This window comes from Manis pentadactyla, chromosome 14 (assembly GCF_030020395.1).
Source record: "Manis pentadactyla isolate mManPen7 chromosome 14, mManPen7.hap1, whole genome shotgun sequence".
In the NCBI taxonomy this organism is placed as follows: Eukaryota; Metazoa; Chordata; class Mammalia; order Pholidota; family Manidae; genus Manis; species Manis pentadactyla.
The window spans coordinates 31,266,838-31,291,182 of record NC_080032.1 but is presented as its reverse complement, the minus strand read 5'-3'; the positions used below and the strand labels follow the sequence as shown (position 1 = coordinate 31,291,182).

The window sequence follows — 24,345 nt, the reverse complement described above, 5'->3', positions numbered from 1 at the left end:
GACTGACCCCCAGGGCCTCCCTCACCCTGGCAGGACCTGCAGAGGGGCAAGGAGCAGACCCTGAGCCTCCTGTGGCTGGGGCTTCCTGGGGCATGACCCAGAGCAGGGACGCTTTGCTGCCCTCACAAGTGGCTGGGTCCCCCTTCCTGTGTCTGCCCCAGGCTCCCCACATGGCCCCAGCCTCAGACCCGAGCAGCAGCTGCTGCAGGTGGTTCCCACGGGCTGCCCAGGAGCTGTACAACTGAGCTCCCGGGTCCTGCCTCTTTCCTCCCTACCACAGCGCCACCCTTTCCCATGGCGCAGCCTCAGGTATGATGACTGGAGACAGTCAGACTGGAGGTCAGGCTGAGCTGGGGTGCTGACTTCTGGGGGGCTTTCCAGCTGGGGAGAGAGGTGAGGCCTCTCAAGGAATCTAGGGGGAAGCCAGATGCCTCCAGGCCTTCTGGGGAACCTAGGCAATCAGGGAGTGTGCCAAAGTGAACCCCAGTTCATTACGCATTCTCCAATTTTTCCCCTGAGGTGAGAGGGGATCAGGCTTTGGAACCCCCTTAGTCAAACCACAGCTGTCCAGCTCCAAGGCCATGGCTCCAGGAAGCCTTGATCCTTCCCGCTCAGAGGACACTTCTCCAGCACTGCTTGGTGTCTGCCCACCATTCTGCCCGTGTAGGGCCTCTGTGGTCAGGCCTCTCCAGCTTCCAAGGGCAGGATTGGACCCCCACCCCACGTCCTCATACCCCTTCTCCCTCGCACTTGCACAGACATGCATACGCATTCCCTGTGCTCAGCTCTATGCCAAGGCTTTCCTGACCGGGCAGAGGGTTCACTGGCCCCTCAACCAGCCTGTATTCATTCCACAGACTCAATGATACACCATCGACTGAGAATCCCAGATGGTTCCTGAAATATGAAATGTTAAAAGCAAATATTTACTGAGCCCTTCCCAGGTAGGTGCCTGGCTCTGCTCTTTTATCTGCTAACTAATTTGATTCGCCTGCAGCCCTCTGTGGTGTGGACATTGTCCCCATGTACAGATGAGGAGACCAGGGCACAAGGGAGTGAAGCTAAGTGTACTACAGAGGGTAGAATAGCAGGCCCCAACGATGACCATAGCCTATTCCCTGGAGACCGCCAGTGTTAATGTATATGGCAAATGGGACTTTGTGGGTAGGATTAAGTTAATGGAGAGATGGGGAGACGATCCCAGATTATCTGGGCAGGCCCAATGTCATCCCAGGGGCCTTGTAAGTGAACGAGGGAGGTATCAGAGCAATGCATGTGGGGGGACACCCCCTAGCTGTGACCAGCTTGGAAGATGGAGGGGGCCACAAGCCAAGGAATTCATGCAACCTCTAGAAACTGGGAAAACTAGGAAGGTGATTCTGCCCAGAAAGGAACGCGAGCTTCCAGTGCTGTGATTTCAGCCCATTTTGGCTTCCTTCCTCCAGAACTGCAAGATGATGCACTGGTGTTGGTGGTGGTGTGTGGCAATGTGGTGGCAGCCACGGGAAATGACAGTAGGGACAAAGCTGGTCTGCGGTACAGCCCAGCTCCCAGCCGTGATGCCCTGCCATCTCTGCACGATGACACCAAGGGTCGTTGGTCTACTCTGCCTCCTGCTTGAGGGGCCTGGTGAGTCACACTGCCTGGGCCTCACCCACCAAGGGGCTACACTGCCTACACTTGACCTCTGCCACCTCCAGGGCTGTGAGAGCCAAAGAAGTGGGCGGGCCAACCGCTGCCCAGGAGGGGGAACGCAATTGTCATTTCTAAGCACAGCGCTCACCTGAGCAGTGTGCCTGGCCCTGGGGGGAGGTAGGGAAGCATTTGAGCCACTGAATGGCTCTAAGATGGGATGTTATGAGGAACCAGACCTGTTTCTGGTTGGGCAAGCAGGAAGACTTCCTGGAGGAGGCATTTAGACAGGCACTGAAGGCTGGCCAGGGCTCCTCCAGCAGTCAGTTTGTGCAGCTGGTCATGGTGAAGTCAGGTGGACCAAGGTATGGGGAGACCCCTCATGGTGTAGCCACCTCTCCTGGTTGTAGGCAGACCAGTCACAGCTCTCACTAGAGTAAGAGAAAAGGGTCCTTGGCAGAGAGCAGTGGTGTGGACAGCTGCCTTGGACCAGAGGACTTGGCTGGACACAGGCAGAGGTGAGCTGAACTCGAACATCAAGACCGGGGAGGGCCAGGGTGGACAGCCCTTCCGAGCCCTGCCAGCCACACCCAAGTCCTGTGGTGGGAAATGACAGGAGCTGCCTACTAAGGACACAGCAATGGCTTATGGTGAGGAGTGTCAGACTCCGGTGTCTCCGCCATGGCACTGCTGAAAACCCTGCCTGGTTCTGTGGCCTTGGGGAGGGTCCTTCCACTATTCCCAGCCACTCCTCTGTGTGCGTCATTGCGTCTACCTGGACTGAGCCTCTAGTCCATGTGACTCTGCCCAAAGCATCCCTGGGTACCCTGTGGAGCCCAGCATGGAGCCAGTGCCACAGAGGAGTCAGGCACACTCCCAGCCTGCCACACCTGTTTGCATGGTGGTAGCTTCAGACCCATGACTGAGCAGGCCCCATGTGTGGGCAGAGGCAAAGGCCAGCTCTCCAGGCCCGAGCACAAATGAATATCTGCACTCCTGTCATGTCATTGTCCCCAAACACCCACTCCCAGCCTCATGATTAAAATGTCAGCAAGGACTCCAGCAAGGGTTGTGGGGAATGCCTGAAACTTGGGCTGCCTGCCTTCAGATCCCAAGAAGCCAAAAACTCCCAAAGAGAAGGGACATGTGGGGGTACCATCATCTATTTATGCTGTTAAATGAACATGCACACACACGTGTACACACACACACACACAAACATGTGGTTTGATTGCCCATTTGAATCTGCTAGAGAAACGTGGGAGGATTTTGTGAACAGATCCTGTGCACCCAGGCAAAATGCTTCTCGGTGTGAACGGGAGGCCTCTCTGAATGTGAGAGTGCAGTGGGCTTGGGAGCTCTGTTGGCTTCTTTTATTTAATCCTGGCAGGAACACATTCTGCAGGATTGTAACAAAAATACAAAGTAAAAAATATTTCTACATATCCATATTTACTCTTTAGGCAACCTCCCAGGGATGCATTGCAAGTGTGGAGCATGGAGCAAAGCTGCACGGAATTACTGTGTGCTCACCAGCGTCACTGTGAGAAGTGCAGTTACAGTGAGTGTGTTTTCTTACTCGAGAGCTAGCCTGCACCACTGTCCTTTTAAGTATGTCCTTGCCCTCATGCCCTTTCCAAAGGGCCTTGCATAGAACTGTGTGCACACTGGGACTGGAAGAGCGTTGGAGTGGATATGAAAATACAAGCCAGCAATGGGTGCAGAGTTTGGGTTTTGCAAGATGAAGAGGTCCTAGAGGTCTGCTGCACAATGTGCAAATGGTTACAACTACTGTACTCTACACTTCAAAATGGTTAAAGTGGTACATTTTCTGTTACGTATTTTTTACCACAATAAAAATAAATGTAAGCAGGGCGAAAGTTCACTATTCAAAACGTGAAATCTGCATGCATTAGAAATGCACCATGAGTGCTAACAGCATGGGTTTTTTTCTGAGGCATGAGAATGTTCTGGAATTAGACCATGATGACAGTTGCATAACCTTATGGATGTACTAAAACCCCCTGAATTGCACGCTAGAATGGTAAATCGTGTGGTATGTGCATTTATTATATGATCATATCTCAATTAAACAACACCAAGAAATGCATGGACGACTTGTAGATTCCTAGGCCTCACCCTGGAGTGTCTGGTCTGGAAATGGCTAAGAGCCTGCACTGTAAATACACTGCCCAGGTGAAACTGAGGTTGCCCTCACATTTGGAAACAATGGCCCAGGGCAGCATGCGCATGGATGGTGGGGACCTTGCTGAAGCCCAGGTTCTAGGGAGAGGCCTGAGATTTGGCAAGTCCTACAAGAACCTTGTGATGCTGATGCCATAGTCCATGCAGTGCACTTTCAGTGGCAAGGCTCCAGGGCAGAGGGCCTGCTCCCAAACCTCACGCTGCAGGCCCTCCTCTCTCCCAGCCCTGAGCCCATGTTGGGTGCTGTTGGGAGCCAGCAGTGTGCTCCCAGCCCAGGCAGCACAGTGGCCCAGCACAGGGTCTCACCCCTGCCAAGCTACTTCCCAGAGGCAGCTGCCCTGGGGGACACAGGTGGCTCCAAGCCCTCAGGGCCAGTCCTGCTGGGGGAAGCCAGTACCTCACAGCCTCAAGTCGCTGCTCAGTGGGCTCTCTGGCCAGGCTGGGGACTCCGGGGCCCCCGCCGCCTCCTTGGCCCATCTGCCTCCCTGGCCTTATCCACTCCTTGGCTCGAGCCAGGGCCTTGCAGGAGCCCTGGGGCTGCCACTGCATCCCTGGAGGCTGCTGTGGCTGCCAAACAGCACTGGGTTGGTTAGATACCTGAAGGAGAAGCCCCAGGTGGGAGCGCAGCAGCTTTCAGGGAGGCCACGCCCTCGCAGTGAGGCTCAGAGCAAGCAAGAGGCCAGGCTTCTCCTGCCCCTCCGCACTGCTCTCACCAGGCTGAGCCCCACTCCAGGGGTGACCACCACTCCTGTAGCTGTCTTACCACTCAGGCGACTACAAAATTCCCAGGGGGCAAGGACAGGGCCTTATTCAGCTCCCTACCCCCACAGTGCCCGGCAGAGCCCTGGCATCTACAGAGAGCTTAGGATGAGCTGCAGAATGGCTCAGATTTCAATCTAGAACCACTCTTACCCCACAGAGTAAGATGTAGCTGTGAATGGCAGGCTGCCCTCTGAGCATAGCTCCTCCATGGTGTCTGCTTGCCCTACCGACTCCCCAGCATTTGCCACAGCCATAGCCTGCATGTGGGATTTTCTGCAGACATGCACGTGTCTCAGGAACCCCCTGAGAAAGGCAGAGGCAGTGGAGGAGGGGAAGAGCATCTGCATGCAGAGAGCAAACACCACACCCAGCCCCTCCAATAAGCCCTTGGGGTTAGGATCAGGCATTGGGGCACAGGCAGGCAGAGAGCAGAGCCCCAGGGGCATCCCTCAGCCTGGGCCAGGCAGGAAAGGCCCCAAGCCGCCACGTGGTCTTGGCTACTTAGTCCCTCACTGGGTAGTGGTTTTCCTTGAGCCTCCTGTCTTGTCTAGAGGTTAATGGGTGAGGTCTCTGCCTTGGCCTCAGGAAAGGCCCATCCACAGTGGGGAACTAAGGGGGACCTTGGGGACCTCTCTCGGGCTGGCCCACCACACCCACAATAATCACAGCAATGAGCCGAGTGGCATTGATTCAATTAGCAGCAGAGCAGCTGGCAGCCACAGGAAGCTGCCCTGGCTGGCCCAAAACAGGCCTCGGGCTCCGCAGCTGGACACGTGCCCTCCCAACAGGCTCCATCTGCGGGGCCCTTTTCTGAAGTCGGGAGAACAGCCGTGGCTGGGTGCTGGCACCCCGTCCCCTGTGCTCCATCCCTGAAGGAGGTCCCCAGGACTCAAAAGACCAGCGTGGCCCTTACAACGCTGCGGCATGCTGACAGCTCTCCTCCACAGCCTGCAGCTTTTTTAGGCTGTGGTTTATATAATTGAACGCTAACCAGAGTTCTTTGAGATACTTTGAAACTGCAAACATTTTGTCAACACTTAATCAAAAAGCAAGTGTTGCCTCCCTTCAAAGATGCCCACATGTGAATAAACCGGAGGCCTTCCTTTGGGACATTGTTTCTCCTTGGCCGAGCCCTGTGACCTGTTTGAGGTCCCTGAAAGAGGGTGGGCAGGCAGGGCTGAGGGGGTGCAGAGGGAGGGGGCTTTGGAGCCAGTATCAGAGCCAGGAGAACACCGACAGGCCTCATTGCTCCTGGGATCCTCAGTAGCTTAGCTTCTAGGATGGTTCTCTGCTAAAGAATCAGGGCAGGGATTCCCACACTTCTATGTGCCCAAGCATCCCCTGGGACCTCAGCAAGCCTGTGGTGGGTCTGAGGGCCTACATGTCACCAGCAACCAGGCAAAGACCGTGTTGCTTGTCTGAGCACTGGCCAGGAATTGGCATGGCTCCTGGCCCTGGCCTCCCTGTCCACACACACAGCAGACACTGACTGCAAAGGATATGAGTGAACCAGAATCTTCACGGCTGCTCTCCGGACTGGATGGAAGGGGCTGAGCACATACAGGGCATTGGTGGCACTGAATCGGAAGATGGTCTTGCCTTTATTCAGCACGATGAAGGTCTGTGGACAGAGAGTGGCTTCAGGTCAGGGCGGCCGATGCCAGCCTCGTGGAATGAGGCTTCTGGGGGACAGCTGTTGGTCCAGAGCCCTAGAAACCTGGCTAAGGGGTGTGGTGGGAGGATGGGGTCTGGGGACGGGAGCAGCCAGCACACTGGGAAGGTTGGCAGACCCTCATTGTGCTGCCCACGGCTGGGATAGGATAAGGTCAAATTTTAGTTTAGTTTCAAAATTACAACAAGAAGGGCCTCTCGTGATCTCAGCCAGGATGTCACAACAGAGGCCCAGACCCAGCTGAAAGGGACTTCCCCTTTCCCCTGCTGCCTCTGACCGCCCCCCTCCCTGTGTGGCTTTCCCACCCTGTTGGAGTGAGGGGCTGGTGGGAGAGTGGGGTTAATGTGAAGGCTAAAGCGTGGGGAGTGCAGATGGGGAAACTGCAGACCCCACCCCAGCAGACAGAAGCTTCCCTGGGGCCCCTGTCTTCTAGTGTCCAGGCTGGATATTAGCCACACACGGGAGATGGCACGGCCCTGGGGTGCACTTCTCCAGGGGCTGACCTGGGGAGACAGCTCACCAGATACATCGGAACTGAAAGCTGTTGGGTGCTTGTGTCATGGTAGGACTAAGGGCATTGTGGCTGGAGTCAGCAAGCAGAGACAGGTAGAGGCCAGGATCATACCTGGGCCACAGCTCAGGTATTCCCAGTCCCTGGAACAGAGGAGGGTGCCTCTGACTCCTTCTAGGCCCAACTGCCACCGGCCCCCAAATCCTCACCCAGCCCCGACTCCGCTATGGGTTCCCTGCCTACCTCCCTGCCTGCCCCCACTGACTCCAAACTAATCTAATAGCCACCTAGACGTGTGACTGAAGCTGTGGCCTTAACCCCTGCACCCCTTTTGCCCTGACCCTAATTCTTACTTCCATTCCAGCTTTGACTGACACTCACCCTCTCTGACTACTCCCAACTTCCAGCCTAATTTCACCCCTAACTGTGGCTCCAACCCCCACCTGAGTCACCTGGACCAGAGGTCAACAGGACTAGGTTTGAGGATCTGTGCATATGGGGTGGGTGGGCTCTCCCCTCACCCACTCACACCTACACCCACACGTTGCACGTGGAGACAAACGAGCACCTTGCCCACCCGCAGGCTGCTGGTCTCCTAAATGCAGTCCCGAAGCTCACACTTGATGTGCACGACCCACAGCAGCATACCCACCATGTGCTCTGGCTCCCCCTGTGCATACTGACCCCATGTGCCCCGCGGTACTCCCCAGCCCAGTACTGACTCAGTAATGGGGGCAGCCCCCACCTTCCTTGATACCTGGCCTTCTGGGCAAAGGCCTCCACCAAATTCAAACCCACCTTCCTCCAGCAGTGAACCTAGAAGAGTGGGCAACCGGAGTGTGGACCAGGCCTCTGCTGGAGCCCTGTGCACCGGTGGCTTGGCTGCAAGCAGGGCTGGGCACACAGTCCAGAGAGGAGAGGCCAGGGCAGGGGACCCAGTTGGGGAAGTGTGAGAAACCCATGCTGGGAGGAAACCTGAGTCACCCAGCCTAGTGGACCAGTGAGTCCACAAAGGCCACTTCCTCTCCCTACACTCAGGAAGGACAAAGGCAGAACAACCTCCCTCCCACCCCTCTCAGGTTTCCCACTGGCTCTCATGGTTCCTTGCCAGCCTGTGAAGCCCAGAGCTCTTGTTGTGGCCTCCAGTCTGAGTTGTGGCACAGCAAATGCCCAGCAGATCCAGGGCAAATGCAGGGGCCACATGTTAGGAGAGGGGGTCACATGCTGTGCACTGGAGCCCACACTCAGCTCAGGACCGGACTCAGGGCCCAACTCCAATTCCTACACCACGGGACAGGGAAGAGGCCTCCAGATGGGACAATCTAGCCACAGGGGATTCCAAAGTGAGACGGCAGCAGGAGGCAAGATCTCAGCTGTGGCTGCCCCCTCATGATGCCCGACTCTCTCAGGCAGTGCATTTCTGGCCTTTTATCCTGGAACTCCAAAATTAAGGTGACTGGAATATAGATCACCAATGACTCAGCCCCCCAAAGCCCCAAGGAGCCCACCCCCAGCCGAGCCCCATACGGAGGCAAGGCCTTTCTAAGTCCTGCATCGACAGGGCAGTTGCAGGGCATGTGGGTGTGGGGCACAGTCACCTTTCGGGTGCTGTAGAAGGGGTCTGGGTCCTCCAGGGGCTCCCCGATGAGCTCCCGGGGAGGGTTGCCATAGAGATCTGGCAGCTTTTTGGAGGCCTGCAGGTCCAGCTGGGGCTGGGGAGCCTCCTCCTCAGGCAGCCCTTCGCGGCTCTCCTGCGAGGCGGCTGAGCCTCGGGCCTGCTTCTCTGCCATGCGCTTCTCGATGGCTGCCAGGGACTCCCGGGTGAACCTGCGGAAGACGCTGGTGCCCCGAGGTAGCAGGAAGTCTGCCATCTTCTCATCCTGCTTCTGGGGCACAGGCTGTCCTCACAATGCTTGGGGGGACCTGGAAGACACAGACGGGGCCTGACGCCATGCCCAAGGCTGGGACAGGGCAGCCAGGCTGCTGGAGCAAAGGGCCGAAGGTCCTGACCTGTCCACAGGCACACCTTGCTGATGCTGGCCTGGGTGAACTCAGAGCCCCTCAGGCTGTGGGGTGCAACGCACGGTGCCATGCAGGGGAGCCCACATGGCTCCTCCCTTTCCCATCCCAAGAAGCTTGTCTGAGGCAGGGGTGACTGTCATTGAAGTCCCTTCGTCCTGCCCCAGTCTACACAGGACACACTTGCCCCTGCAGGTTCCTTAACCAAGCCCAACTGGAGCCACCATGATACTTCACACAACTGGTGCCGACGCATTCTGCACTGAGGGAGACATTCCCAGATTCCTGGCAGGGCCGGTTCTGAACAAATGAAGGAAGGACTAAATGATGAGGAATCTGCAGGTGAGGGCAAGGGCATTAGAAGGTGACCGGTGTGCCCTCCTCCCAAGTGTGCCCCTGCTATAGGAAACCTTGGGCTCCTGTGGATGCCGAACAGGGCCTCCTGGGCCAATGCCTGCACTCCAGGCTTCTCTTCCAGGCAGATCCCCAGACTGGGCAGTAGGGCCAGAGGGTGGGGACACTCTGATCTCCCCACAGCACCACATACCCACACGGAGAAGGGTGTCCAGACTTCACTTGGTGCATGGAGGTGCCCATATCTGGACACTGACAGGCTATCTGTGTCAGATGAAGACCCAGGCAAGTCCTGTGCATTTCTGCAAACAGCCACATAGCACTTTTGGAGCTGTCACCCAGATGTTGGTGCCCTGGTATAAACAGCTGCAGCAGAGCCCTGCTTAGAGGATCTCAAAGAAGTCCCCGGGGTGAGGCATCTTCCCAAAGATGGGAATCCTGAGACAATCACAGGCTCCTCACACCTCTGCTGGCTCCCCTCCTCCCAAACCTGAACCAACAAGAGCTGCCCCCAAGTGACAGTATAACTGGAAAACTGTGACCACCATCCACTAGGACATTCAGCCAGCACATGGGTGTGATGCCAAACTGGGAGAATGTGGCCCCCGGAGGCCTCAAATGATCCAGGGCCTGGTGTGAACATGCTCTGCCTATGACATGGAGGCTGAAGAATGTGCTCCTCACTGTCCCACCAAAACAGGATGTGGTCTGAACAGCCCCTGACTGGGACACCACAGGTCAGGAGGGGAGGCAGTGCCCCTGATTACCACATCAAAACCCAGGAATGGCTGGCACCAGCTCCAGAGGGCAGGGTGGACACCTGCTGGAGGTCTCTACCAGGACAGAATCCCTTTCCGTCAACCAAGGGCCAGCTACGCCTGGCTCTTACTCCTGTGAAACTTGTCACCAGTGACCTCCAAGAGCTGCCACCATACTAGCCCTGCACACAGCCTTGCAAAGGACCCAGGCCCCAAGCACGTGGTGCTGCCGTGCAGCAGGCACCTGGCCAGGTGACAGATAAACAGTTGAGCAAACACAACACTGCCAGGCCTCAAAAGGGCGCCTCTGGTCCCCGGGGAAGTGCAGCAGGAGAAGAGTGAAGGGAGGCTCCCAGAGAGGCCCCAGGATGCAGGATTTCAGGAACCACCCCGCCCTTCAGCACCTTGTCTTGTTTCATTCAAGTCAAGTGAAAAGAACGTCTTTGTGAAAAATAGCAAGTGAGGGAGGGGGTCCCCATTTTATACAGCTTGTCCCTGTCTACCTTCCAGCTTTGTGTGAATGAAGAAAGGCAACTGTAATGCCTGTCACCAAGTGGAAATGGTGATTTTTTTTTTTCCTTAGCTGGTAGAAATTTGGGTAACTTCAAACTTTCTTCTCTGACCTTTCTGAGGTACCTGCATTATTTGTAATGACTTTGCATTATTTTTACAAAAATGATAAAGTCATCATTTTTTTTAGTAAAAAAAAAGCCAGGCCAGACGACAGCAGCCTCTTGCAGGGCAGTCCTCTCCACCATGAGCAATCGCTAGTCGTGTAAATTAGGAAGCCTCTTCTTTTACCCGAGTTATTTCCTAAGAATAGTGTTCTCTGTCTCACCATATCCACCTGTGTCTGCACGCCTGCAAGAGACACATGCACACAAAGGGACCTGCAGGGGCTCACAGGTACATACTGGCACTTGAGTGTGTGTGAGCTCAAACCTGCATAAACGTCTGTTCTAGTAAAGGTGTTTTTAAAATCTGAACTGAAATAAACTATTCGTGCAGATTGATGCACGTATCCCATGTGTACAGGTGGATGAATTCCATAAACTGAACACATTTGGTCAGCACCAGGGTCAAGAGAAAAACTATCCCCAGTCCTTCAGACCTGGGTTCCCTTACTGTCTCTAACTCCCCTCTCCGGTCAGGGGTGACCACTCTCCTGGCTGCTATGAGCAGACATTAGCTTTGCTTATCTATGTAGTTCAGGGGCTCCTAACAGACATCTTGGAGGGACTGAAAGAAAATTCACGGGGAAGTTGCATCTCATTCTCATTAACCTCTAACTGAAATTGACCGTTTCCTTCACCTGCAGGTAGCAAAACGCAAGTGTCTGCAGTACCTGGGACCAACAGAACCTGCCCTGTTTCCCGTCCAGGTGTATCATGAATTCTCACTGCTACTTCAAAAGCAGAGTAGGCATCAGACCCACTGCTAGGTCTCATTACTCACTATGTTAATAAGGACGCCCTGACCATGGGGCCAAGGTCCCAGGAAGGGTCTTGTCCCAGCAGAGCACCCAGGCCCCTGAGGCTCCACGGTTTCTGAAACCAGATTTCAGATGAAGTTCACTGCTCCCCAGCAGCCAGGTGGCCTCAGGTTCCAAAGTCAACCAGCCAAGAGCGTCCTTTGTTTCTGGCCCAGCAGGCGCCCACGCTGGACCAGCAGGATCCCTTTTCTCCTGCTTCCTGCACCTGGTTCTGGCCCTGCCCTTTCTTCAGCAGCTCAGGGCCCACACCCTGCTGTGTTGGAGACTGGTTGCAAGGTTTTGGGTGATGCCAGGGTGAGGAGGGGTCTGGGAGGTCTGAGGATGCTCCAGGCTCCAGCCCAGCTCAGCCGCCCTGCAGGGGTAGGAACCAGGCCTCCTGCCTCCCGGAGGGGAACCCCCTCTGGCTGGGAAGGGCAGGGGGCCTCTGTCTTGCATGGCTCCAAACTGCAGGGGAGCCTGGACCTGACTTGACGAAAGGCCACAGCCACACTCTTCTAGGGGCCGGCACTCCTCAACTCCCTCCCCTCCCCCAGGACAGCTTCTCCATGGGCACTAGCCCTACAGCTGCTCCCTGGGCTGGGACAGTTTCTCCCAACTGACCGCTCTTTCTGGACCAGCTGCCATTGTGCTGTCAGCTTCCATCCAGCTCTAGGAACCCCCAGCTCCATCCTGTCCCAAGTGCATCAGCTTCTGGTCACTGTCTGGGTGTCTTCCTAAGTTCTGCTAGCCCCCATGCACCCCCCACCCTCCCTGGCTCAGACCTTCCCATGAACCTGCCCTGTCCTGTCACCTCCATGTCTCCTCACTGCCCACCCACAGTGACCCCCTCCTCTGGGCTGGAGCTGAGCCCTCTTCCTGGGCTTGGCTGCTCCCTGGCAGGGCTGGGTGAGGCTGGTCTCCCAGAACAGCCCAAAGCCTCTTCTCAGGGCAGGCCAGGGCCCTCCTCTGAGCGTCTGGTCTGTACGCAGGTGTCCACATCAGGGCAGGGACGCTGTGTGGAGCGTACTGGCTGTCCACACCAGAACCTGGACCCCCTGGATGGTGTCCACCTTCCATTCCTTCAATTGCATTCCTGGAAGAAGACTTTCCTGAACACGAGGGCCAGACAGCTAGTACTCAGTCCATGGTGGCTACAGCGCGGTGACCTGGACCAACAGCCTGGTGGTGCAGGGTGGCTACCGCTGGGTTTGGGACTGAGCTTGGGACTTCCCCGGTTAGCATGAGATTCCTGTGTGCCCTCCACCCTTCGGCCCCAGACAAACCAGGACGGCTGGTCCTCCCAGGTTTGAAGGGGACTCTGCGTCCAGCCTTACCCTCCTTGCAGCAGCTTCCTGCCGCTTCCCCTCCCAATCTCCAAGGCAGGCGTGCTCCAGCTCCTGAGTCACGCCTGGCATTCTGTCGCCTTGGAATCCGAGCCTCTGGAACATGGCACACACAGAATATTCTTTGCCATGTAAATTTATGCAAAGCGCCCTGTGGAAGTGGTTCCCTTGCTTCCTAGAAAAATCTCTGCCAGCTTCCTCTGCTCTGCGCTCCCCAGTCCCACCTGCCCATACTCTGGGGAGAACCCCACCCATGGCCAGGCACTGGGCCCACCTATGCCCTGGCCTCACAGCACTGCCTTTCCGCCTCTCAGTCCTAAAGCAAGAGGCTCAGGGAGGAGATGTGGGCGCCCCTGAATCAGGGGCTTATTCCCCACAGATGAAGCTAAGGGCACCAGGAGCGAATTCATTCCTTCCTCGAGGAGAACACATTAAAACTAATTAACACCTCACCTCATTCACTCATTTTATTAATTGAATGATTCAGTGAACATTTAATCAGCACCCACTGGGTACAGGGTCCTACAAATGACTTCATGGAATACTTTTCTTCCCAAGGAGATGAATCCCAAATCTACAGGTGATGATGGGGAAATGAAGAAAAGTCAGCAGAGACTCAGTGGTGGGTTGTAAGGAAATTTCCACTCAGTCTGGCTGAGCTTGGCAGTGAGGAAGTGCCCTGGACTGAGAACCCTGCCCTGTGTCCAGCTCACGCCCCTGCCTCCCACCAGAGACTTCCTGCTCCTCCGTGGGCCAGGGATGTGGCTTGGAAGCAAGACTGCCCATGTGAGTCTGGGGGCTGTGTATTCTAGGGCAAGTAAATTGAAGGTTCTCTGACTTAGTTTCCCCATCTGTAAAATGGGCTACTAACAGAACCTATTCCACAGGGCTGTTCTGAGGCACATACATCTTAACACTTGTACATGCTGGCCACTCACAGTGTTCATGAATGTCAGTTGCTGTTATCACTGTGGCTGTTGTCATTACTGTTCTCCCAAGAGATCCAGCCTCGAGGACTTTCTCTGAAGAGCCTTTCTCGCTGCTCACACCAGGCCTTCCTTCCCAGCCTGCCAGTCCTCTGCTTCTCTGTGCTCTGGCATACCTGCTCTCCATACCCGCTTCACCACAGGGTGGAACAATTACTTCCACATCTGCTGCCCCCTTTGGCTGGGTCCCATGCCCCCAGAGTGTAGCCTGGCCTGGCAGAGGTGCCTCTAGAGCCTGGTGAAGGAGGGATGAAAGGAGGGAGAGGTGAAGCCACACAATCCTTTCTACGGCCCAGCCACTAGCCCACACTGCACCCCCAGACTGTGTATGCCATCCCCTGTCTGGCCTTCAGGTTCCTCAGCTGTGAGCTGGGTCGGGTGGTCCCAGTGTTAGCATGAGCCCTCTGTGTGCAGGGGCTGCTAAGTGCTGCTTGTGGCTCACCTTATTGCATCCCTAGAGAGTGGGAGGTTACCAGCTCTATTTCACAGCCGGGAGGTCTGATGCTTGGAGGTGAAGCAGGCAAGCCCCAGAGTCTGCAGTCAGGCCTGCTGCCTAACCACTGTCACATGTGCCACACTACCTCCCACCTCGGAGGGCACAGGGAGCTGGGAGGAAGGGTCAGGGCCCCTCTGTGGCCCGCCCACCTGGACTGAGCATGGCTGTGAGCCCCACTCCAAGGCCTCCTCTGAGGCTGGTCCTCCCTCCACGCAGCCTGGCAGGGCAGGCCCGCCCACCTGCGCCCACACGTGGACAGAGGCTCCCAGGGAGACCTGGCCGATTTCTGCCTGTGCCCAGAGTCAGCAGTTTCCCTGAAGGAATTGATTCCCCAGCACATTTCCCCTTCAGCTCAGGCACTGTAGAGCTGCCTCGTCCAACAGGTGGCCACTCAACACACATGGCTAGTGAGCACTGGGAATGTGGCTAGTGCCAATCACGATGTGCTACTGTGGGATCCACACCAATTTTGAAGGCTTAGTACAATAAAGAATGTCATCATTAACTTGTAAACATGATTGTAATTTAAACTGGTGATATTTTGGATATACTGAGTTAAATAAAATATGTTAATCTTAAGCTCAGCTGTTTCTTTTTACTTTTTAAAATGAGGCTACTAAAAAATTTGAAATTGTGCACGTGACTTGCATTTGTAGCTCACATTGTATCGCTATCAGATGGCACTGCCAGAGAGTTCCAGGCGCCAGGTCCTAAACCTTTAGGGAACTCCACCTGCTTTGGTGCTGGGCCTCAGGGCTGGTCCAGGGGGCAGAGAAGGGGAGGGGGCTGGAAATGGAGGGGAGGAGGGGCGGAGGAAGGGTCCGGGAGAGTTTTCCTCAGTAGACCGGAAGTGGTCACCCTGGTTTGTGGCGTGGCCATGGGTGGTTGTGCAGGCTCAAGCCACAGGCCGCGATGGGGGAGGGGCTGACAGCATCTGTCCTGCGCAGGTGATTATCCGCATGGTCCTGGCTGTCCTGGTCAGGCGTGGACAAAGGCTCGGCAGGGGTGCCAGCTGGTGCTTGTGGCCTGTGCCTTCAGGTCCTTGCTCCCAGATCAAAGGCACACGGGCAAGTCCTTGTGTGGGGCCCCAGCTAACAGGCTCCCTGCAGGCTGCACTCCTTTGAGGCTGCAGAGAGTTAACCCTGTCCAGTCTGAGCAGAGGCAGGGGCAGGAGGATCCTGAGGGGCCTTCCTGCAGTCCCCATCCAAGGCCCCCTGCAATCTGGGGAAGCCCTGCAGAATCACCTCCGCCCCTCCCGGAGCTGATCACGCCCACCCTAGAAGCTGGGATGCCCTCATTTACATTCATTTGCATCTCATTTATTCCAACACTCGGGCTGCAGCCTGGAGAGTTCAGCCACAGGAAAACCCGCCCGCTTGCTCTGTGAAGGATCTTCACGCGGGGGAGAAACTGGGTCTGGAGACCAAACCCCCTTGGGAGTGGGAGCCGGGTGGGGGCAGAAGGGAGAGCTGGCTGGGGGAGGGGAACCTTTGGCTTGAGCCTTGGATTCGGCCCAAACCTCCTGCTCTTTCAAGCTCCCTTCCTCACAGTGAGGACAGGGCTCAGGGCTTGGGAGCAACTCTTTCATCTCATGGAGGGTTCAGGTCAGGGAGACTGCAAACTGTGAAGGGCACACGGGTCCCCCTTCTCCCCTTTGTCACCCCTTTACTGCTCCATGCATGGGGGATCCATAATGTGCTGACCTGCACTGAGAGGCTATTGAGGCCCAGGGCTGCCCCTGGGCGCAGGATCTGGTTGGGGAGGGAGGGGGCACTGGATGATCCACTACTCGGAGACCACAGAGTCCAGAAGTGGGAGAGCTGGCTCAGGCACCCAGGACACTTCTGCCCCAGACCCTGGAGGATCTACACACAGAGTACACGCAATTGGGCCAGAAAGGTGCCCATGTGTGGCCCAGGAAACATCCCCATGGCACACAGGAGTCCGCCAGACTGCCAGCAGCATCCCAAGTCCCTCTCTAGCCCAGTTCCATCCAATTCATTTTCCCCAATATCCGGGCTGCAAAAAGATTGTGCAGGGGACTGTGCACTGATGCCATGGCAATGGAGGTATTTATGGGGCACTGACTGTGTGCACTAAGGGAGACAGAAATGTCCCCAGAGAAATCTGGGAGGCCTAATACTACAGGGTCTCTTAACCCCCAGAGGGAGATAAGCCAATCCACCAACACATAAAATCTATGCCGCAAAAGTGCCCACGACACAGACTAGCCAAATGTGCACCCTTCTCCCCCAGTCACCTTTATAAGAAAATGCACAGATTTTAGGGGAACAGCTGGGTAAGTTGTAATGGAGACAAATACCTGTGTAACTACCACCTCAATTAAGACAGTAAATGTTTCCATAGCCTCAGAACGTTCTGTATGTTGCCTTCCGGAAAACTCTTCTGACTTCTATCACTGCAGTTAGTTCTGCCTGCTCTAGAATAGAACTTCATGTACATAGAATCATACTGTAGGGCTCTTGTGCATCAACTGTTCTAGCTCAACATAACGCTTATGAGATTTTTGCTTTGTGTTTGTTGGTGAGTGCACCTAAGTTACCTGCGAGCACAAGTGACTCATCTGGGGACAAGTCCTTACTTCAATCATAACAGGCAAGGGCTGGACGGGACCTGGAGTCCAGCTATCTCTAGGAACAGTCAGCCCCAGGGGATTCTTAGGGAGATTTTTCACTCCCACCCTCAGACATTTCCTGAAACTGAAGCTCAGCAATTATGCATCTAATAGATACCCAGGCCCAGCAAGAGTGTGGGGGCTTTCCCTGGGATTCTGCATATGTTAGCATCTAGCTGTGGCATTACTTGACTGGCAGTCTGTGCAGCTGTCGCATGATTTGACTGGCAGTCTGTGTGGCATCCAACCAAGGATGGCCAGCATGTGGTGGGGATGGCACTGCAAATGGCCTGAGCCCCTGCATCCTCTTCTGTCAAGCTGGCTGGGTAGACAGGCCTCCATCCTTGGCCTCCCTGCACACCCATACCAGCTGGATATCCCTGGGTGGGGCTCTGGGTCCAAGGAATGGACTCAGGGCCTTGGATCCTTCTGGGGACAGGCTCATATGCCGGCAGCAGTGCTGGGCAGCAAAGGGCAGGCATTTTGGTTCCGAGGGGCTCCTTGGACCACTTTCCTGCTATGGGCTTGGGGGCTCGGGTTGATGAGGCTGAGGCTTTGATGGCCAAGCAGAAAGTGCTGATGGGCTGCGCTGCTCCCTCCCATGGTCTGATCTCACAATCCCCCACTTAGGTGATCCCAGGTCCCAGAGTCCAGCTCAGATGGAAGGATGGATGGAAGGATGCTAAGGTTGCCTGAGAACTGATTTGGTGCCTCAAGCTAGATGGCCTCTCCCTGCCCAGTTGTCCCTTTAAAAACTGCCTCTTGATCCAGGTCCTTCTTTCACACAGGGCTTCGAGGAATCAATACCTGCCAGAAAGGCATTTACCACCCTCCTGATGCCAGGAAGAGCATTTCTACTGTTCAAAATCGTTCCAAGAAAGCGCAGGGGCTGCCTGGGCAGGCCTGGGTGGGGCCAGCTAGACACAAGCCCTGGATTTAGCCCCACCTGCTTCCCTGTGTGACCTTGAGCCTGTGGGGTGACCACACAGGCCCTGGGGCTACAGCACAAGCCATTGGGGATGCCAAGACCGGAATTTCCAAGAGGGCAAGGGACCTTCCTGGGCCCACACAGATGCATGAGAGCAGCTCCATCCTCTCCCTCAGTTAATACCCCTGTGGGGATGTGACTTTCCACTACCTTCCTGGGAGATTTAATCAGGAAAAGAAACTGCAGGGGCAAGAAAGAAATAATGCTGGCCTCAGAGCATCCACAACTGGCTGCAAATGCAATCTTTTACCTCTCCAAATCCTGGCATCTTCCATGACTGGCTGCAACCCCTCCTCCAGGCAGTCTCCCTGGCTGCTCTGGGCCCCACAGACCTCCTTCCAGGGAGGCTGAGCTCCCAGCAATGACCATCATTTTCCCTGACCTGAGCAGACCTCTCTCTGGCTTTGGGGTAAACCTGGAAAGCCCCGAGGGTCCTTGGATCCCTTCTGCCCATTTAGAGGGGCCACGGGCACCCAGCTCCCTAGACCACATCTGTGACTCTGCAGAGATGGTTTGGGGACAGGACTGGCAGAGGAGGTGGCACACGTTTCATAGAGCCCATGAGTCCAAGTGCTCCAGAGCTGTGTCAGCTTCGGTGCCTGCCCCCAGAAGGCCTGGTTCTGGACTCCTTCCATCTGAGGGTCTCAGGCCCCAAGAATTGATGTGGGGTCTCTATGAATAGTGACCACTGCATATTGATCGTCTTAAAAAGATACAGTACATTCTAGGCCTGTGGAGAGGACAATTGTATCTAAAAATAGCCTTATCCCCAGGAACCACTGCAGCCAAGGCTAGTGGTATAAGTTGTGCCTAACCCAAAGGGCAGAGTGCAGGAGCAGGTGACTGAAAGGGTGGGGCTGGAGATGGAGGCTAGGACACCCTACTCCCTCTGCTCCAGCCACAACAGCCAGCCAGGCTTCGGGAGCTCATCCCAGCCTCAGGGCCTTTGCACCTGTAGTTCCCTCTTTATAAAACATTCTCTCCCAGACTTCCCCAGGACCAGTTCTTTCTTGTTATTCAGTCTCCTCCTTCCAGAGGCCTCCCCTGACCAGTCCCTAGGACCATTCCCATCACATTGTCGGTTTATTTCCTTCACAGCACTGCCCACTACATAAACTTATCTCCTGCATCTTTTTGTTTAGTGGTGTGCAGGCTGTCTTTTCCCAGTGGCACTTAAACTTCAGTTATTGTGCCTGAATTGTCCACCTGCTGGGATCTTCTGTGGCACAGAGGAGGTGCTGAATGCCCTGTCCAAGCTCGCTCCCACCACCCCAGGCCGAACTCTGCCTCAGACCTCCGGCCTGGTATGGGCTGGTGAAGGCAGTGGGCACCCGACCCAGTTCACTTGCAGCCAGGCAGCCTTGTGCCAGCACTGCTCCTCCAGGGTCTAGCCTCCAGCCACCGCCATGAGCTGCCCCAGCTTCATCTCTCCTCTCTCTGCCTCCTCTGGGATGTGCCCCAGGATTTTTAGCCCAGCTCTGTCCTCCTGGGTACTTGCTCCAGACAGCCTCCTCTGGTCCCCAGATGCTGCGTTCTGGAGCACTTTGTTCTCCCTTCTCCGAGCCCTTCCCCACGCACCCAGAAGGAATCTCGCTCCTGCCTTCCAGAGATGCACAGGGCCTTCGGGACAGGCCCACTGCACAAGCCAGAACAACTGAGACCCCATGGCACATGTTCCTGCCTGGCCTTCAGCCCCTTGCTGACCAGAAAGACGTGTACCTTTGAGCTTGCACACGTGGAGGTCCTGCAGAAATATGCCCTGGGGGCCACTCCCGGCGCCCCCACACTCTCCTTTGCCCCGCCCCTTGCCAGCTCCCCTCTATCTCTTCCCTCCCTCTTAAACCATCAAACTCTTTGAAAGAGCTGTCTACACATTCTGTCTCCACGTCCTCACCTCCTGCTCACTCCTTGACCCACTCCAAACTGGTCTCCGTTCACACCGATTCATTCGTTCATTCACTCAGTCATTCAACGATGTTCTGTCAATGCGGGCACCACATTTTGTGGGTGTTAAGAAAGGAATTTCTGTTGCTAAGGTCACCAGCACCTCACCATGGTGTGATCTAATGGACACTCCTTCTAAATTATGCATTTTTCTTTATCTATTCCCAGCTCACAGAATGTACCCTCTTAACTCTCAGCAGAGACCCCCCTGCATGCCCTCCCTGCTCTCTAAATCCCATTCGGCTTTCCGCCCCTTCTGACAGCTCCCCCCCAGCCACATATGCAGACTTTTCCACTGCTGGGATGCCTCAGCTCCAACTCACCCTCTTCACCATGCAAGGACCACCTGGGTGATGCCCAGGCCTCACCCCAGAGTCACATGAACTAGAATCTCTGGGGTGGGGGTGGGGAGGGTTGTCTTATTTTCAGTTTTAAAGCTTTCTGGGTGATGCTAACACCGTCGAGGCTGGTCAGCATTCTTGCTGGGTGATCTAGTTCACTGCCACGACACCACGACCAGCCTTTGGGCCAGTTTCCACCTCCAGTCCAGGTCTCCCTCCTGAGCACTGGACCCTGCTCTCCAACCGACTGGTGGATGTCAGCAGCACTCCCTGGAAGTACAAATTCAAATCTGCAAATCTTCAACTCTGGACCCTGAAACAGCTACCACTTCTGCTGTGTTCCTCATCCAGCTTGCCAACCCAAGCTTCACTTGCCCATTCCACCTGCCCCCAGTGGAATACTGTGGCACATCCCTGAGCAGACGGGAAAGCTGAACACCACAGGCCCTATCACTTGTGGTGAGCCGCCTGTCCCTCCCCTTCAACTGGAAGACTTGATGGCATCTATGGTCTGCACTGCAGAGGCAATACAGTGCCAAGCAGACATAGCTGCAATTTCAAGTTCTGCTACTTTGTAGATGTGGGACATGAGCAAGTTACTTATCCTTTCTGGGCCTTTTTTTTTACCACCTGCAGAATGGTCATTATTATGGTCCCTGCCTCCAGGGTTGATGCAGGGATTCAGTGAGATGAGCCTTACAAGTGCTTAGTGCTGTGCCTGGCGGGCAGAAAGCACTCAATGAATGTTAGCTATTTTTAGTACCATTACTGAGGATAAATTCCCAATTCCTGAGCAGAGCTCACAAGGGACCCTGTGACTCTGACCTTGGCTTAGCTCTCGCTCTTCTTTCCCTCACACCATGGGACCCAACAGGTCACTGCTGTTTCACATCTCTATGCTTTTATGCACACTGGTCCTGGTGGCTGGACTGCACCTTTTCCACCTGGAAAACTCCTACTCATCCTGCAAAACCCAGGTAAGAGGTTATTTTTATTAGATACCCTTGACTCTCTTGGCCAAAGGTAGTCATTCTTCTTTCGAGTAAGCTAAGGGGATACACTTCTATCATTGGGTATCTTTCTAATAACCATCCCAAGGGTCAGCAGGAACTAGCGTCCTGTGAACTGAACAGACACTGCCACTGACCACTGTCCCAGGCTGACCCCAGGTCTCCCTTCTCCTCAGATTGTCTGGGCACCAGCCTCCCCTGCTCCCCAACTCCCAGCTGTCTCTGGTGCTTCCCACCACTTCTCTGAGCTTGATCTTCATGCTGAGTGAGTCAATCCTGGAATTTTTCCAAAGGAGTTTTGATCACCACACAGAGACGGCCAGCATCCCAGAGGCACAGCAGCTGCCCATGCCACACTGGGCAGATGCTGGTTTTTGGCGTCCCAGGGTCAGTTCCCCTCCTGCTTGGATCTTCTTTGATCAGTCCTAAATCAGTTTGGCCCCCAGAAAGTAGATCTCAAGGAATCTTCACACTGAGTAGTGCCCCAAATCCAGACTCTCTAGGTGACCTTGGATAAGTCCTTGACCTGCTCTCAGTCTCAGTTTCCCCTTGTACAATGTGGTGATGACGGGGTTAGAAGAAAGTTCAGTGAGTCTCATTTCAGCACGGGGCTGGACATGCTAGCATAAAGTCTGTGTTCCGCACCGGCTGTCCCCTGGCCTCCCCTCCCTGTGCTCCTGTGACTGCAGCATGGTTGAGCTATCAGCCTGTGCCACCTCATTCCACCTTCCAGCTCCATTTCCACCCACTCACGTGCACTGCCCAGTTCTAACTGGGAGGAGCTGAGGGCATGACTGAGTGGAGGGTGGTGGCAAGGGCCTAGGCCTGGAGGCCCTGGGCCTCTGGATCCTGAGTGGTCTGGTGGCAAACAGAGGGTGGAAGGGCTGTGGATAGTAGGGTCATATGTGGGTGCTGTCTAGGCTCACTGGGGAGGTGCTTGGGGTCTCAGCAGGAGGTACATAGACAGCTGAGGGAATCGCATGCCCACCGAGGGCCTCACAAGGAGCAGAGCCCACCACCTCAAGCTAGTCTCAAGGCACTAAGGAGAGAAGATGGACCCTGCCATAACCTCAGCCATGGCTTCCTGATTCAGCCCTGCACTGGTCTCCAACAGGTGTTTTGCAAGGCGGCCCAAGGCCAGAGCCCTGTCGCCAGCATTGCCCACCACTACCTCCCTCCACACCTCCGGCCCCCACAAGGCTAGGCACCTTCATTTCCTCCCAGGGCCCAAAGACGTTCAAGCAACACAGAGGCTGCGAGCCTCCTCGTCAGGGCGCGTGCATCTGCCCAGGTCAGAGCTCAGAGCGAGCGGGCAGAAAACTCTCCCCGATCCCAGCGCACAGAGATCTCCCCGCGGAGAGCACACGGGGATCTCTCCGCCTTCAGGGCGCACGGAGACCCGATGCGCCCCGCTGGGGCGTCAGAGGGCAGAGATCTCTCCCAGGTCGGAGCGCGCAGAGTTAGGACATACACAGAGATCTCTGTCCCCTCAGGACGTACAGAGATCCGGCCCCGGTCAGGACTAGCAGAGCTCGTCCCAGAGAGGCCACCCCCAGCGGACGGCTCGGCGGAGCCAGAGAAAGGGGTACCTGGCCCCCTCCCCCATTGCCAGCCCCGCTCGATCAGCTCCCCCGCTCCCTGGAATCACACTCACAGCGCGCCTAGTCGCCGCTCTGACCTTGGGGTCTCCGGCCTCGGGAATCCGGGTCCCAATCCCAGACCCTCCCGAGCCTGCGCCAGGTCGGCCGGGAGCCGGGGCCGAGCTCCCCTCCCCCGGCCCTCGACAGCGCGCTGGGGACCCGGAAGAAAGGCCAGGGGAGGGGGCGCCCAGCGCTTGGGGAGCCTCTGGGCCCCCTCCAGCCCGCAGCCCCGTGCCCCTTGTCCCCGCCGCCCTCGGGGCAGGGGCAGAAGTCGCCGGGCGGGCCGCCCAGGGCGGGGGGCGCGGGACCGTGGACGCTCGGGAGCAAAGTTGGGCGGCGGCAAGCGGAGGGGCTGCGCGGGCCGGGCTGCAGGGCGCGGGCGCTCGCTCACCTGCTGGTCCCCGGCGGACTCGGCGCGGCGCGGGCTCGGGGCACGGGGCGCAGGCTCAGCGGCCCCGGGGGGCGCGATGCCCGCAACCCACGGGCGCCGCCGCCGTCTCGGCTCCGCTCTCGGCTCGGGCTGCGGGCTCGGCGGGCTGCGCGGCGGGGCTGGGGGCGGGGTCGGGGCGGGCCCCGCCTGGGCTCGGCCTGGGGCTCGGGGCCCCCGGCTGGCTCCGCCCCGGAGCGACGCGCCCGGCTCCGCACGTGGCGCCCCGCCCGCTCCGGGGGCGCAGACCTGGCCCCGCCGGGGCGCACGCCGCCCCGCCCCGGGAGCAGTCTCGGCCCGCCGCCCGCGCTACAGGACAGGCGCCCGCCCCGAGCAGACACGTGCCCATCCTCACTGACTGGGGACCCCACGCCAGACACCCAGCCCCGCGGACACACAGACACCCATGCTGAGACTGACACACAGACCCGCGCACAGCTGCCCACTTAGAGGGGTTGTACATGGACACACGGACACCACGTGGCACAGCACTGACACACAGTGGCGCTGAGGCTAACACGCTGACAAATGCAGGGACACGCACATGACACACACACACACATCTAGTGACACACTGGCACAGAGACACACACACTCATGTAGAAGCACATTCTTCTAGAGACACCCGCACGGACACACACAGACCAGAAACAAGGATACAACCAACAAACTCAAGAGATGGCCTCACTGAAGTGGACTTACACGCTCACACAGTCACAAGGTCACCCCATTAAACCACACAACCTATGCCTTCACACATGGAGACACAAGCTGACACAAAGACAGAAAGACACTATCTGTCAGACACAGACAGACCCGAAGGCTGACACACACAATCTCTCACACACCCAGGAAGCATGCCCAGGAACATGCCTCCTTGTTTAAGCAAAACAGGCCACCAGATTTTCCCCACAGGACAGGGGCATAATCGTAAGGGACAGTATGCTTTACCCTGTGTGGTGGCCACTGCCCAGAGCAGGCTTGGGAGCACACACACACAGGCACACACAGACTTGGTCTTCTTTCCCACCAGTTTTTTACTTTCCTGACACATTTTTAAGTCTCCTAGAAGGAAGAATTGTTCTTAGAGGGCAAAACGGGTGCTAGGGTTGCCAGAAGGTGCCAAAGTGCTGGGTTGGGGAGCTCAGAGG

The 24,345-nt window shown here is 56.3% G+C and overlaps 1 protein-coding gene across 1 annotated transcript in view; it reads right to left on the bottom strand.

Moving 5' to 3' along the window:
- The window catches only part of SCN5A (sodium voltage-gated channel alpha subunit 5), an 88,628-nt gene extending 65,326 nt beyond the window's left edge, over positions 1–23,302 (bottom strand). The window contains exons 1-3 of the mRNA XM_057491458.1: positions 23,159–23,302; positions 8,381–8,705; positions 6,102–6,220 (exon numbers count right to left, since the gene is read on the bottom strand). Of these exons, the coding sequence (XP_057347441.1) occupies positions 6,102–6,220; positions 8,381–8,653 (392 nt within the window). The 5' untranslated portion in view covers positions 8,654–8,705; positions 23,159–23,302. The remainder of the gene's footprint in view (positions 1–6,101; positions 6,221–8,380; positions 8,706–23,158) is intronic.
- Positions 23,303–24,345: the final 1,043 nt, after the last annotated feature.